This window comes from Pseudopodoces humilis, chromosome 15, assembly GCF_049639895.1.
Source record: "Pseudopodoces humilis isolate 2021_Gansu_Grassland_sample_001 chromosome 15, ASM4963989v1, whole genome shotgun sequence".
NCBI classification, from domain to species: Eukaryota; Metazoa; Chordata; class Aves; order Passeriformes; family Paridae; genus Pseudopodoces; species Pseudopodoces humilis.
This window is the reverse complement of record NC_142214.1, coordinates 16,486,107-16,499,366: the sequence shown is the minus strand read 5'-3', so window position 1 is coordinate 16,499,366 and position 13,260 is coordinate 16,486,107. Positions and strand designations below refer to the sequence as shown.

Here is a 13,260-nt window from a genome sequence, read left to right as displayed (position 1 = left end):
GCGGCGGCGCCGAGCGCGTGCAGCCCCGCCGCGCCCCCGACGTGCGCCCGGGATGGCACCGGGGCGGTTCCCGGCTTGCCCTCTCCACCCCGGCCAGTGGAGCCCGGGCAGTGCCGGGGAGCCGGCGTGTGCCGATCCAGTCTCCTCCAGCCCCGTGCCTGCTCCTTGCCGCGTCCAGCCGCACGTTGCCCCATGTCGTCCGGATCCCGTTCCCGTCGTTCCCCGCTGCGGGGGAGGAGGTGGCTCGGTTCGGAAGAAGGGTCCCTCCCTCCGCGCCCTACCTCTGGGAACGCACCGGGCGCTCCGGGAGCGCGGTCGTATTGTGCCTCGGGCTGGTTTCGTTTCACCGCCTTGCAATAAACTCTCCCTCTTCCCGCCGCCTCACGGGGGCAGGTGCCGCGCGGCCGCGACCAGCCCGCTCTCCGGGCGCGGGAGCCCCGGGCGGCTCACAGCCCTTGCGGAGTGCCCGCTCCCGGCTGTGTCCCCTGGCCTCCAGCCTTCCCCCAGCCCCGGCACCCCAGTGTGCCCGCACGCTGGGAAACCGCAGGTTCCCGGGGCGGGAACGATAGGAGAGCCCCCCAGTGGAGTGGGGCCGTCAAGAGCTGATGCCGCCCCGCTGAGATGGAGGGGGCCCGGGGCCCGCCGGCAGGGGAGCCCCGGGGAGCGGGGGGCGGCAAGACTGGTGGGGCGGAGCAGCGCGGGGGGCACGGATGGAAGCAGAAAGGGGTAGGGGTGCCGCGGGCGGCGAGGCCGGAGGGCGCTGTCATGGCTGGGGAAGGGCACCCAGGGCTATGCGCGGTGCTGCGGGAGCGCGGCACGGGAGGGGATCGCGGGTGAAGGCGCTGCCGGGAATGGGGGGCGCCGGCCCAGGCGGTCCCCCCCGGGGGCGGTGCCGCGTCCCGGGCCCCCGCGGAAGCCCCGCCCGGCCGCGCTGTCACTCACCGCCCCGGGGAGACGCTCCAGCTTCGGGGAGGCGGTGGTGGCGCCCGGGCTCGGCCGGGTGGGTCCCCCCGCGTGCAGGTAGAGGCCGTGGCGGCGCGGCCGGACCGGACCCCCCGGGACGGCAGCGGGGCTGGGGCCGAGAGAGGTGGCAGCGAGAGGGTTAAGGGGGGGGCGGGGAGCGGGGTGCCGAGCCCATTCCGCGGGATCCATTCCGCGCTTTGCGGGTGGCCGCGCGGGCACCGGCGGGAACCGGAGCGCCCCGTTCCGGCCCGCGCCCCCCGCCGTGCTCCTGCCCCGCAGCCCGCCGTGCCCCGCCAGATCGCGGCCGCCGCCCGCGCCAGGCTCCGTGCTGTCCGCCCTCCTGGACCCGCTCCGCTAAGCGGATCCGCCCCAGGTTTTCCAGCCGCCCGTCGCGGTCCGGGCTGTCGCGCCGATCCCGCGCTCGGGATTCCGCTCCGCGTTTCCGCGGCGGCCGCTCGTGAGCGAGTCTCGCGAGCCCAGGCCCCACTGCGACCAATGAGAGCTCGTCCCTCGCTCCGCGCAGCCAATGGGGCGGTGCCGCCGCCCCCCCGTCGGGTTGCAGCGCGTTGAGGGCTCCGAGCGGCGCCTCCATTTAAAGGGGCCGCGACCCGAATCCGGGTTCTGGGTAGAGCGGGCGGCGCAGCACCGGGAGAGCCAGGTACGAGCGGTGGCGGCCGCGGGCGTGCCCCGGCGGCGTCCCGGGAGGTGCGGATGGGACCATGGGCCGGTCTTGGGGCCCCGAGAGGAGGGGGCTGGGCGGGCGCGTGCGGCGCGGGTACCGGGGGTGGGTGAGCCCTCCGGCGGGGGGGAGCGCGCGCCTTGCGGGAGGGGGCGTGGCCGACGCTCCGGGAGGGGGCGGGGCCGGTGCCGCTCGCCCCCTGTCCGTGGTGGCCGCTTGGGGGCGCCCTGCGGCGGGTCACGGGGGGGGGGGGAGGGGGGAGCCCTGTGCGACCCTTATGGGGGATGTGCGCTATGGCTCCCACCGGGATGGATGGGGAGCCGCAGCCTGACCCCCACCGCGGTGCAGCTCCAGTCCAATGGAGACCCTAACGCGACTTGCTCTGCGGTGCGGTGGAGGCGGTGGTCGCTGCACCCCTCCCGGTATGGCTGGGGAATTGCTTGGCCCCCAACCCCGCCTCGGTTCCATGGAAACCCCCGTGCAGCCCTCGCTCTGGAGGGGGGTGGTCTCTGGAGTTACACAGGATGGATGGGGAGCCCCTATGTGACCCCCATCCCCGACTCAGTGCAGAGCGCACCCCATCCCCCTGCAGTGGGGGGGATCGTGCTATTCTTATGCCTTTTGGGGAGGGACTCTGAGCTCTGGCTCCCCCCGCTGTGGCTGAGGAACCCATCAGCCTGACCCTCATTCCCACCCTGCTTCTATGGAGACCCCAGTGAGATCCTTGCCCCTGTTGCGGGAGGTGGTCTTTGGGCCCCCCTGCGATGGATGGGGAGCCCCAGCCTGACCCCCATCCGTGGTATGGGTTGGCACAGGGAGGCAGCCCTCTGGGGGACTGTGGCTGGCTGTGCCCCCCAGCCATGTCAGTGCCTGGGCACAGGCTGGGCCCGCGGTTCATGGCTCCTGGGAGGCCCTGGAGCGCTCAGCCCAGCCAGGCCTGTCCTTGCTGAGGGGCTGTGCAGTGGCAGCAAACAGCCCTGGCACCCTCTGCCCCAAGCTCTGCCCTGGGACCCGCCCGGGCTCGGCTCTCCCTGTGTCCCCAGGGGCTCAGCCTTTATGGTGTCAGCACACACAGGAGCAAAGTCTGTAGGGTTCAGCAGCTGCTTCTCAGTGAACTGGACAACCTTTGCGACAGCCTTCCCCTGTGTGTGGGGGAGTCTGAGGCCTCCTCGAGGCCTGATGGGTGTGTGTATCCCTGGACACCATGTGCCGCTCTCAAGGATCTGGCCCCATGAGAGAAAGGTGCAGCCCCACAGGGCTGAAGCTGCCTTGAGCTGCTGCAGGAGGCCCCAATCTGCTGAAGCCTCCCCATGTGGGCAGTGTAGCCAACAAGGTGCCCTGGGGAGCATCAAGTACATCCTGTGGAGGAGGGGGAGGCAGGTCTGGTGAGACAGGGAGCTGGCTGTGGTGTGTGCCTGGCATGGGAAAAGGCCCTGGCAGTCAGACATGCTGGTGTGGGCAGAGGCAGTGCTGGACGTGGTCTGTGTCAGGTGATGGTGGGGGATAGGATTTTCAGCTGAGTGCTGAGGGATGGTTCCTGGAGTCTCATTTTTTGAGGATGAGTGCTGCTTCATTTGTGCTCTCATCTTCTGCTGTGCTTCCAGGTATGGCTTTTGTTCTAGACTGTAACTTCTTCTTTCCCTTTCATTTCAGCTGCAATCCCCAAGAAAACTTTTAATCTGCATTTTCTTACCTAACCGTGTCTAGCCTGGGATCAAAGCTGGTGATAAGAGCATAGCCCTGTTGTTATTGTGAGCTCAGCTTTATTAAAGGAATATCCACAGCCTACAGAGCTTTAATGACTAACCTGAGCCTTCCAGCTCCATAGTGCATATTTACACAACCTCTTTTTCTCTCTGCTCACATCCCTCTCACTGTGAGTGCCCTTGCTTTGGAGGATGACAGTAACACCAGATTCTTCCACATCTCTGGCAGCTAGAGCAAGGACCTAGGCTGAGCTCATAGCCTCACTAAGGTGGCAAAGCCCCTTGTATCATATCTTTATGGATGTCTTGTGGTCAGTGATGCTGGGATGTACAACTGTGATGGACACAGATGTGCTGGCAGAAGCCTTGGTGCAGAAGGGTCGTGGTCAAAGCAGTCTAAGGGAAGTATGGAATAGGCTATAGCTGTGACAACGTGTTTGTTAATTTAGCAAAGGCAGTGCTAGCAGGATTTGACTGGATTTGTGTTTTAGTCTCAGTAGAGTGTTTCATTAACTTCTTCCTCACCTTCATCTCACCTCACCTCAACTTCTTCATCACCTCTGCTGATGGTACATGTCAGGAAATGGCAGTGTTTGAGATCATCCTCACCAGTCCTGCTGGCTGTGGGCTCTGGTGCTGTCTCCTGGCCACTTGCTGTGAGCCTGCTCTGCTGGCCCAGCCCTGGGCAGCCCAATGGGAGAGGAGTTGGTCTCTAGATGGGGTGAAATACTGTTCAGCACAGCCTTACCCAGGGCCAGTTTGAACAGCTGCATGTGAGGTGTGTCCTCCCAGAGCTGAGATCCCTTTCCAGCACCTTGCAGAGGGATCTGGGACTGTCAGTGAAGCAGAGGAGACAGCTCACACTGTGTTTCCAGTATTTTGGCTCTGCAAGGCCTCTTAAGGAGAATTACATGTTTTGCTCTCTAGGATACATCCTCTCAGAGACCCTGCCCTTTTGTCTTCTCTCTCTTCCCTGTGCAGTAAGGTTTATTCACAGAACCACAGACAGATTTGCATTGTAAGTGACCTCTAGAAGTGTCTGGTCCAACTGACCTCCTGCTCACAGCAAAGCTGACTCGAGGCCTTGTTGTTCAGGGCTTTGTCCAGTTGGGTTTTGAGGTCCTCCAGGGAGTCTATGGCCTATTCCCAGGCTGCAGAACTCCTCTGGAGAGTCACCTGCTGTCCATGCAGCTGTTCTCTCCAGCTGTCTGTGCCTGCCAGAACACTTTGTTAGGTGTTCTGTTGCCTTCCTGCAGCATTTGGGCAACAGGTAGAGAGACCTGATGACCATCTGTTTTTTACCACTTCCAGGTCTTCTATTTTTTTTAATCATTACTTTGATATCATTAAGGCAGTTTGGACACACACTGCTCAAGCATGCTGTACCTCTGAGCCTTTTTTGTTGTGCTTCTGATAGTACTTCCAAAGCTTTTATGCCCACTCACCCCCTTCCATTGTGTTTAACACTATTTTGGCGATACATACCAGGAGAATTTTCTCTTGGACTTGATCGCTGAGTGGAGTTGGTTCTTGAAGCTGAATTGCTCTCCAGATAGCATTGCTGCTAAGGGTGTACTTACACTTGTTAGTCCTTTCTCTCTTGCAAAACCTTGACACTCAGTGCTTTGGGAGATCCTGGTCTTACAAGATGTGAAGGGATCCAAGCCATTTCAAACTGCTGCCAGGATGGCATTCTGACTGGATGAGGATGCTCCTGTTGCCTGTCTTAGCCTTTACTGCTATGGATAGCAGCAGATAATGCTGAGATTGAGGAATGTTGTCAGTTATATTTGAAGTGTTGCAGGGAGTCTCCTGGTAAACCTGATTCCAGGCAATTCTGTGAGATCTCTGAAATTTGTCCTTCTTGCACTTTCTTGAAATTGAAGTGAAGTTTCTGGAATGCAAGCTCAGAATCCAGTTTGGTCATTCCTGCCCTTGAGGAATTCACAGGAGACTCATGGTTGTGTTTTGCAGCACCAGCTGTTCAGTACTGAAGGATTTAGGCTTTCTGGGTTCAGGGTGACTGTGCTACCACATTTGAGGCCTGCAGCCCTGAGATGGGGCTCCCACTGTAGTAAAATCTGGTGGTGGTCTTCTTTCCTGGATTTGGAACTATAAAAAAACAATTGGTGGAGTCTCAATGCTGCTGGTGAAATTCTGGAAAGGCCCTTTTGTTTCCTGTGTACCAGTAACTGTTGTGTAGACAGTCCCAGTCACACGTGAAGACTGGCCTGAAGGGGATGTGGTGAAAGGTGCTGCAGTTTGCACTGACTGAGAACCAATAGTACATTTGGAGGTGAGACAACATCCACCAAACCCTGCCTGCAAAGCACAAGGACTTGAGCAGTGACATCTGCAGGAGCTGTGGCTGATTTGGAGTGAGTCACTGCATGTAAAACCTCCTAGTCACAGAGGGCTTACAGATCCATGGTCAGTTGTTTAATCATGTGTTTATGAGCTTGTCCAGCTTTGATTTCCAGCTTTTTGTGTCCTTGTGTGCACCTGTCTGTATCTCTAAGGAGTCATCTGCTGTAGATCTTTCTTTGTGACTTTTTTAGAGGGGTCATGTCCCACCACCATTTCTTTTTAGTGAACAAAATAGGTTTAGCACTGGAGGGTGTTTTCCAAACCATGGCTGTTCATAAAGCAGTGGGATTCTTGTGTTAGTGTGTCAGATTTTTTTTTTTATTTGAAACATCTCAACTCTTCCAATAACTGTTACCAATTGTAGACAGTAGCCAAGAATGAGACAGTGATGGTGTAACATGGCACCGTGTGCAAGTAGCACTGTACTGAATGTCACCAAGTGGGGTTTGTGCTCTTTGAAGACTGAGTTTGCAGCTCAGAGAGCTGCCTTTCCAAAAACACTAGTAAACAGCAAAATCTTTTCAGCTCCTTTATGGAGAATTTTGACAGGACTGAAGCATGGTCCATAGTAGTGTGCTTGGTTTACTGGTGATATTTTGTAAATCCATTTGTGTTTGAGTTAGCCAATACGTAATAAAGGTTTGCAGTGCTTGAATTTAGAATGCTAACAGCTGTCCAGATAAACTCAGATAAATCACAGCAGAGTAGTTGGCTTCTGCTGTACTCACCACTCAAAGTATAATATTGTTAATGAAGCTATGTTGACTGAAACCATGCTGGTAGGACATGATATTACTTTCTTAATTTCTTAATTTTATTGATTGAACTGTGTATTGACACTGTTGTTTCTGTTGAGAAATACTATCTGGAGTGTCTCTGTTTATTAAAAAAATTTGGCACAAAAAAATAGAAGCTTCTTCCAGAACTCATCTTAGGTCTTGTAGACCTTGTAGATGGGAGGTGGCTGAAATGTTGACTTAAGTGTCTTTTGTAGTTACTAGTTAATTATTTTCATATTTCAAAGGATCTCTAATAGAGAAAAAGATAATCCTTCAGCCTTCAAAAGTATTGAAAATCTGAATATACATCCATGAACAGAAGTCCAGGACAGATACTCAAGCAGTTGCTGTTCCTTTGCTAGAGGAAAGCAGTAACTATATGGCTGTGGGATTTTCTGTGGGCTGTAAAGACTTCTGAGATGTTCTCTTCATTGGGAGGGAGTAGCAACCACATTTTTTTCTTCCTGTCTGTTTTTAATTAAATGTTTGATGGTGGATCCTCATTTCTGTAGGTAGGCCACATATTCCCCTGCTAATGGTTACCTGAGTTACAGCACCACTGATGTCTCTAATAAGCTGGATAAAGTCCCAGGTAGTCACTTGGATGTGCTTAAGTGTCCTGGCAGAGATGTTGCACTTTGAGCTTCCAGATCTGAGAGAAGATCCCACGTGCCCCTCTTTGGCAGAAAGAGCTGGGCAGGTCTGGTAGTCACAGGTGTTGGGTTTGGCAATCGGTGTTGTGTTCTGTGCCAGTCCTGCACACTTGGGGAGGACCCTCAGCTGTCCCATCACTTCTTTGGAAATGCTTACTTGCTACCTGAGAAGCATTCTGCTGCAGACTGCTGTGCAAGAGACTTTGCTCCTTCAACTTGTTCTTCCCAAGAGTATATCTCTTAATGAATACTCCAGGGAGTACTTACTCCTAAGTAAGGAGTTCCCAAATGGAGCAGTTACATATGCTGCTAAGTGCAGGATTTCAGCACACTGCCTCCTCGTGGTTTGGCCACATGTTGCACTGTACTCTCCATGCTGCCAGTTATATGGCTGGAAAAGAGGAAGGTTTTGAGCAGACCAGTTGCCAAACCCTGGTGACTGAGCTGTGCATTAGCTGGTCCTGGAATAAGAGAGGTGATGACTTGTGGTGGATCATTTCAGCACCTGCCAGAAACAATAAGCTATTCTCTTTCTTTTGTAGAAAGTGAGAAAAGACTCTAGCAGAGATAAAGTGCACGCTCTGTTTGCAGCTTAACTCACTGTGAAGCTCAACAGAAGGCCCAGACAAATCTGACTGCCTGGGGCAGACAGAAGTAGAGCTTCTTACCTTGCTGCAGCAGAGCAGCTCTAATTTCTTCAGATTGAGTTTGACTTCAGAGCAACCCACAGAACTGGAAAATACCATTCTTTCCTGTTTTGAGAGCTGCCTTCCTCATCCTTATCATCTGGTGGTTGAAAGCCACTATAAAGAATTAATTGTCAGGGACATTCCATGCTTTCCCACTCAGACTGTTGGTCAGTGTCACCTTAGGTCTAGCCTCAACTCTTAACTCCATCAGCTTTTCCAGATTCTTTTAAACATATAAAGAGTTGGCATTCACCTGCCCTATATCACCTTGGAGCTCTGCTGCAGCAGGTTGAAAATAAACAAAAGGAAAATACTACTAAAAACTAAATGTAAAGCTGTAGGATTTAAAACCACTGGAATTTTAGGAGGTCCAAAGTATAAATTGGTTCCCAGTGGGATTAGGCAGATTCGTAGAGGATTTGCCCAGTACAGACTCTTAACTGGGACATAGTCAGTGCAGCTCAAGCCAATTGGTTCTTCAGCAGCTGAGTCCTTGATTGGAGGATGTGCTGAAGAGGAACATCCTGTTGTGTTTCTTACACTCTCTCCCCAGGTATCTGTTCTTGGTGTGAATAGCAACAGGATATTCGAGTACATGGTCCTTTCATTGGACTGACTGCAGCAGTCCTTAGCTTTGCCTATCCTAAGAAGTTTTGGTTTCTCCTCCAGAATGTGTGAGCTGTTCTGCTGGGAGGATTCAGACAGAGCTAATGAGAGGGGACAGGACCTCGAGCACCAGGGGCTGTGATTCCAAACAGAGCATGTGAGTGAGTGCTCTTACTGCAGCCCTGCCTCTGCAGAAAGGTCTATCCCAGCCACATCCTGATAGTTTGGAGTTGCCTTAATCTGTAGAATACAGATGTTCTCTTTCAGATTTTTCTGTCAAGGACATTGCCATTAAGTCAGAGTTTTGTCCTGCATTGTATCACCCAAAAACAAAAAGTGAAAGGTGAAAGCAGTGTTAAGGTGTACACTGTTAAACCAGATGCCTTTGGTCCACTTGTAGAGCATGTGAGTTACAGGACAAGTTCGTAGATTGTTGTTTGCATTATGCTCTGAGAGGGAATGCCCAAATTAATTTCTTATGCTGCAAATGTTTCCAGGGTCTTTCTACCAATCAAAGACTAGGCCAGCAGAAAGTGGGAAATGCTTTAGGAGTGGTGGTTGAACCTTAGTGGTCCATTGCAAACCTGTGCAAAGTGTCTGAAATAATTCTGAGGGGTATGTTAGCTCTGTTAAGTATACCTATGAATAAATTTTCCTTCTTCATCTGGATGCCTTGAGGTTTTTTAACTTATTATTGTAGGGTCTGCTGTCTGTCTGTGAAACTGGATGGGGGATGTATTTGAGCAGAAGACATTGTTCATATTCTGAGCAGCAGAAAAAACACCATGTTTATTATTTTGGGAGGGTTCTCATCTGCTTTAAATCCTTAGGACCTTTCTTTCAGATGTCTTTGTTTCTATTTCACTTTGTTCTTATTTCTGCCAGCCAACCTAAAACATGTATTAGATCCTGTATTGCTCTGGAATTGGCTTATTCTAAAACTTTTGTCTCATCTTGTAACTAAAAGTGAACAGAAACACCAAAGTCTCTAGGGGTGAAACTTGCTGAGCGTTTCTAAAGATTACATTTGCTTTATTTTCTGTTTGTGATTATGGGAACAGTGCTTTATCTGCCACCAGGAAACAGAAAACATTACTGTGTATTTAGATAAAATACGGAGACAGTGGCTTTGAAATCCAGTTGTTGGGTATGATTTCCTTAAATTCCTGCTTGTCTAAGTTTCAGAAGTTGGGTACAGTCTCTGTCCAAGTATGTTCTGTTTACTTCTGAGCACACCATTTTGTGAGTGGGAGCTTGGTTGTCCTTTCAGAGGGAAGGATATAAAAAAGTTAAACAGTTTCATCATCAGTGGAATTATATTAGGCCTCCTCCGTATAGATGAGTTATGCCCACTGTAAGCCCAAATAAACAAAAGTACCGTGTCTTCTCATTCAGGGCTTAAAACAGTGCTAAATTTAGAATTGGAATTACTCTAATAGGGAGGGATAGGTTGTTGCCACATCATTTGATTCTAGTGCCTTTTTTATAATGTCTACTTAGAGCCTGTTTGGGGACAAGATGTTACTTCAAGTCTTATACTGCCTTACCACTTGCAGACTCCCGCTCCTTCTCCCTTTCCCTCTTCAGGTTTGTCAACCATTATCTCCTTGTTGGGGTATAATTCAGTTTTAGACCATATTACTTGCCTCATCTCGAAGTCTTGACCTTTCTGTCTTACAATAATGTCAACCCTGAGGAGCTGGGCTGTAACTTTTTCTCTGAGGTTGGCAGTCTGCATCATTGAACCTTCCTGTTCAAGTGCACTGTTTGTGCCCTGCAAAGTCACCCTGGTCTTTTTTCCTGACTGAATTGCATGCTTGTGTCTATCTTGCTGCTTGTTCTTATGACTGCTTTTAACATCAGAGCTTTTCCACCTTTTTTCTTGCCACTCTCCAGAACTCCTCCTAGTTCTAACTAAAGCTTTTCCAATTGTTCCATTTCTGAATAATAACCTACGTAGTTTTGGGGCTATGCAGTAGCTGTAGTTATACTGTAACATTGTTTATATCGGTCCTCTGACAAGATTAATGCATGTTGTCATCCTGTATCTTGTTAAGACTCACACTTCAGGCCTTGAAAGGAGTTATTTCTACCTCTATGTTTAAGAGAAAAAAGGTATTTTAAAAATTAAGAATGTGTTAGCTCCATAAGAACAGATCAGGAGAAAGGACAAACCATATTATTTGGATAGAGAAGAAGGCAGGGCTGGGGATATTACCACAGAACATTGGTGGGGAGCCTCCTGAATTGGTGCTTGAGCCATTTCTGGTACCCCAGGGTGTCATTTAGCATAAGCAAGTTTCTTTGCTGTGCCATGGTGAAATGTGTGAGGGCTGTAGAGTTCCCAAAGGTCTGTTATAACAAACTACTTCATCCTGCTGCTGACTTTTGTACCCTCACAAGCAGAGGTGGTTCATGTGCTGGTGTCTGGTATCCTGGTTATGGCCTGGCAGCATTCCTGGGCTTTGTTTTACTCCAGCAGTGTTCAAAAGAGTGGACAGGTCATGGTCTATGTTAGACTGCTTTTCATTAACTTGCAAGTCTCTCTCTCATTTCCAGTTGCCATCTTCTAAATGGATTCCAGTGAATTTTCAGGATCTTTGGACCCCCTGTCCTTGCCTGACAAACCACTCATTGGTGATCTCCCTGCTGACATGGAGTTTGGTGAAGATCTCCTGGGCTCCCAAACAGCTTCTACCCAGGAAGCTTCAGTTCTTCAGCCTCCTGGCTGGGATCAATCCAAGCAAATGACTGCAGATGAGGACTTGGACCTTGTAGTGAAAGCAGACAGCGTGTCTGAACTAAATAAATCAAATGACCGTGTTCTAGATAAACCTGGTGTATTGGATATGCTGGAGAAACCTGGTGTCTTAGATGATTTGGGTAAAACATCTGACTTGGTGGAACTAGATAAAGCAGAAGGTCTGGATGGGCTGTGTAAGGCACAACCTTCCCAGGACGCAGAGGGGGGGCTGGCAGACTCCTCTGCCCTGTCTAGAGAAGCCGTTGGTCCAGAAACAGGGAAAGAAGGGGAGGATGCACCAAAACATTGTTCTGGGGATATAAAGGAAGATGGTGCTGCTGCTATTCCTGCACTATCTGGTGACAATGTCCCTGAATCAGCCCAACAACCCCTTGACTCTAGGGACCTCAGCAGTGCCCCAGCTGAGGGCACAGAAGAAACCACGGCACAGTCCTCGAGTCCCACAGTGCCCCCACCCCAACTCAGTCTTAAACAAACAAAGAAAATGAAGTTGAAGGCACCAAGGAAAAACTCACCTGTGCAGAGGGAAGGGCTGGCAGGGGAGGCGGAGGTGCAACTAAGCCCAGACAACAGAACTGTAGCTTTGCCCCCTGAGCCTGTGGAAGAAAACCGTGCAGAGGAAGGGAATGATAATGGAAAGAATTCACATAAAGAAAACAGTGTACTCAAAGCACAGGAAGCCTTACCACCAACAGGTAAGTTGCTGCCTTAGCAGAATTTGGCTTGCTTTTGCTCAGGAGGTCATCCAGCTACACACTGCTGAAACTGGACTCTGCTCTGCATTCCAGCTCATTCCCTGCTATGGAAATAGCCAACTCTTCTGATGGTCTAGAATTGGGCAAAGCCTCTTGCATAAAGAGAATAATGTTCTGGTGTGCACAAGCTCTTGCTTTGGCTTTCATGGCTTTAACTGATTTTTGGTGCTTGTGGAAGCAAGGAGCTTCCCTAGTACAGCTGTGGCTGTACATCAGCTTAGCTCATGCTCTTCATTGCTGGAGTCTTTGCTGGAACTGAGGATCACCAGCAGATGTTTTCAATAGGCAAAGTTCCTCTGCCCAGGCTGGCCATCCCTAGGAGATGCTCAGTCTTGGTCAGAAGCAGTTGGAGGTAACTGCCCACCCAGCCTGCCTCCTCTGTTCAGGGAGGTCTCCCCCTTACAGGGCTCCTCCCAAGCTGTGTGTTTGGATTTGCAACTACAGGTGGTGGGTTTAGGAGCCTTCCACCACCAGAGCTGTACTTGATAGTCAGGACAGGCTGAGGCTTCATGTGCTGACTGACCCAAAGGTCAGTCATTTGCTGCATTTGGAGAACACCTGTGCTCCTCTGTTGGAGAAAAGCAAGATGTTAGATGCAAGCTTCTTCTGTGCTTCTGTTCTAGGAGAAAGCCTGTCTGGGAAGGGAAGCGAGCTGCCAGCTGAGAAGGTGAGGAGAATGCAGTCAAGTATGTATGATACAGGAGCATAGAGCATGTCTGGCTGTTGTCAGACTCTGTGAGGGACACTGGCTGTCTTGTCAACCCTCTGGAAAGGAGTTTGCATGACTTCTCTGACAGAATGATCCCTGTGCACTGCCACTATGCTGTAATGTGGCTTCAGTGTATCCCTCCTACCCTCAGCTGAAATGTCATTCTCATAAGCCTACTTCCCCCTCTCCTCTGTCTTGCCAGCTCTGATCAAGTATCCATGGAGTTTTATCTGTTTTCAGCCTTGGTATTGGGAAACCAAATCCCAGAAGTTGGAACTTCACTGTAATCTGGGATATTTGTCCATGGTTGTCCTAGCTGATAGTTAGCCTAACTAATTTCTGAATGTCTTTTAGGAGCAGAAAAGAAGCGAACGACCCAGAAGATCAGAAACTGCCAGGCCTGAAACTGTGAACTCCTCTGAGAGCAGTGAGTAACTGGAGTTGGCCAATCTCTGTTTTTAGCTGGAGAGAATGGCATTGTGGGCACATAGTTCATGGTGTGAGTACAGTGGGAACTCTGGAACTTCCATGCAGACTTCCCTTCTACACGAGACAGGTCCTTTCAGCTCACTAGTCTTTATCCTGGGGTA

General features: G+C 51.2%; 1 protein-coding gene across 5 annotated transcripts in view; it reads left to right on the top strand.

Annotated features, from left to right (window-relative positions):
- Positions 1-61: 61 nt before the first annotated feature.
- ZMYM3 (zinc finger MYM-type containing 3) overlaps positions 62-13,260 on the top strand; it is a 33,630-nt gene continuing 20,431 nt past the window's right edge. For 2 of the 5 annotated variants that reach the window (XM_014256454.2, XM_005527449.3), the window contains exons 1-4: positions 1,507-1,621; positions 11,002-11,901; positions 12,585-12,628; positions 13,025-13,097. In XM_014256454.2, coding sequence (XP_014111929.2) covers positions 11,016-11,901; positions 12,585-12,628; positions 13,025-13,097 — 1,003 coding nt within the window. In that variant the 5' untranslated portion in view covers positions 1,507-1,621; positions 11,002-11,015. Of the gene's footprint in view, positions 1,021-1,506; positions 1,622-10,009; positions 10,030-11,001; positions 11,902-12,584; positions 12,629-13,024; positions 13,098-13,260 lie in introns of those variants that run through there. The other 3 variants (XM_088062486.1, XM_088062487.1, XM_088062488.1) reach the window with 3 other exon arrangements.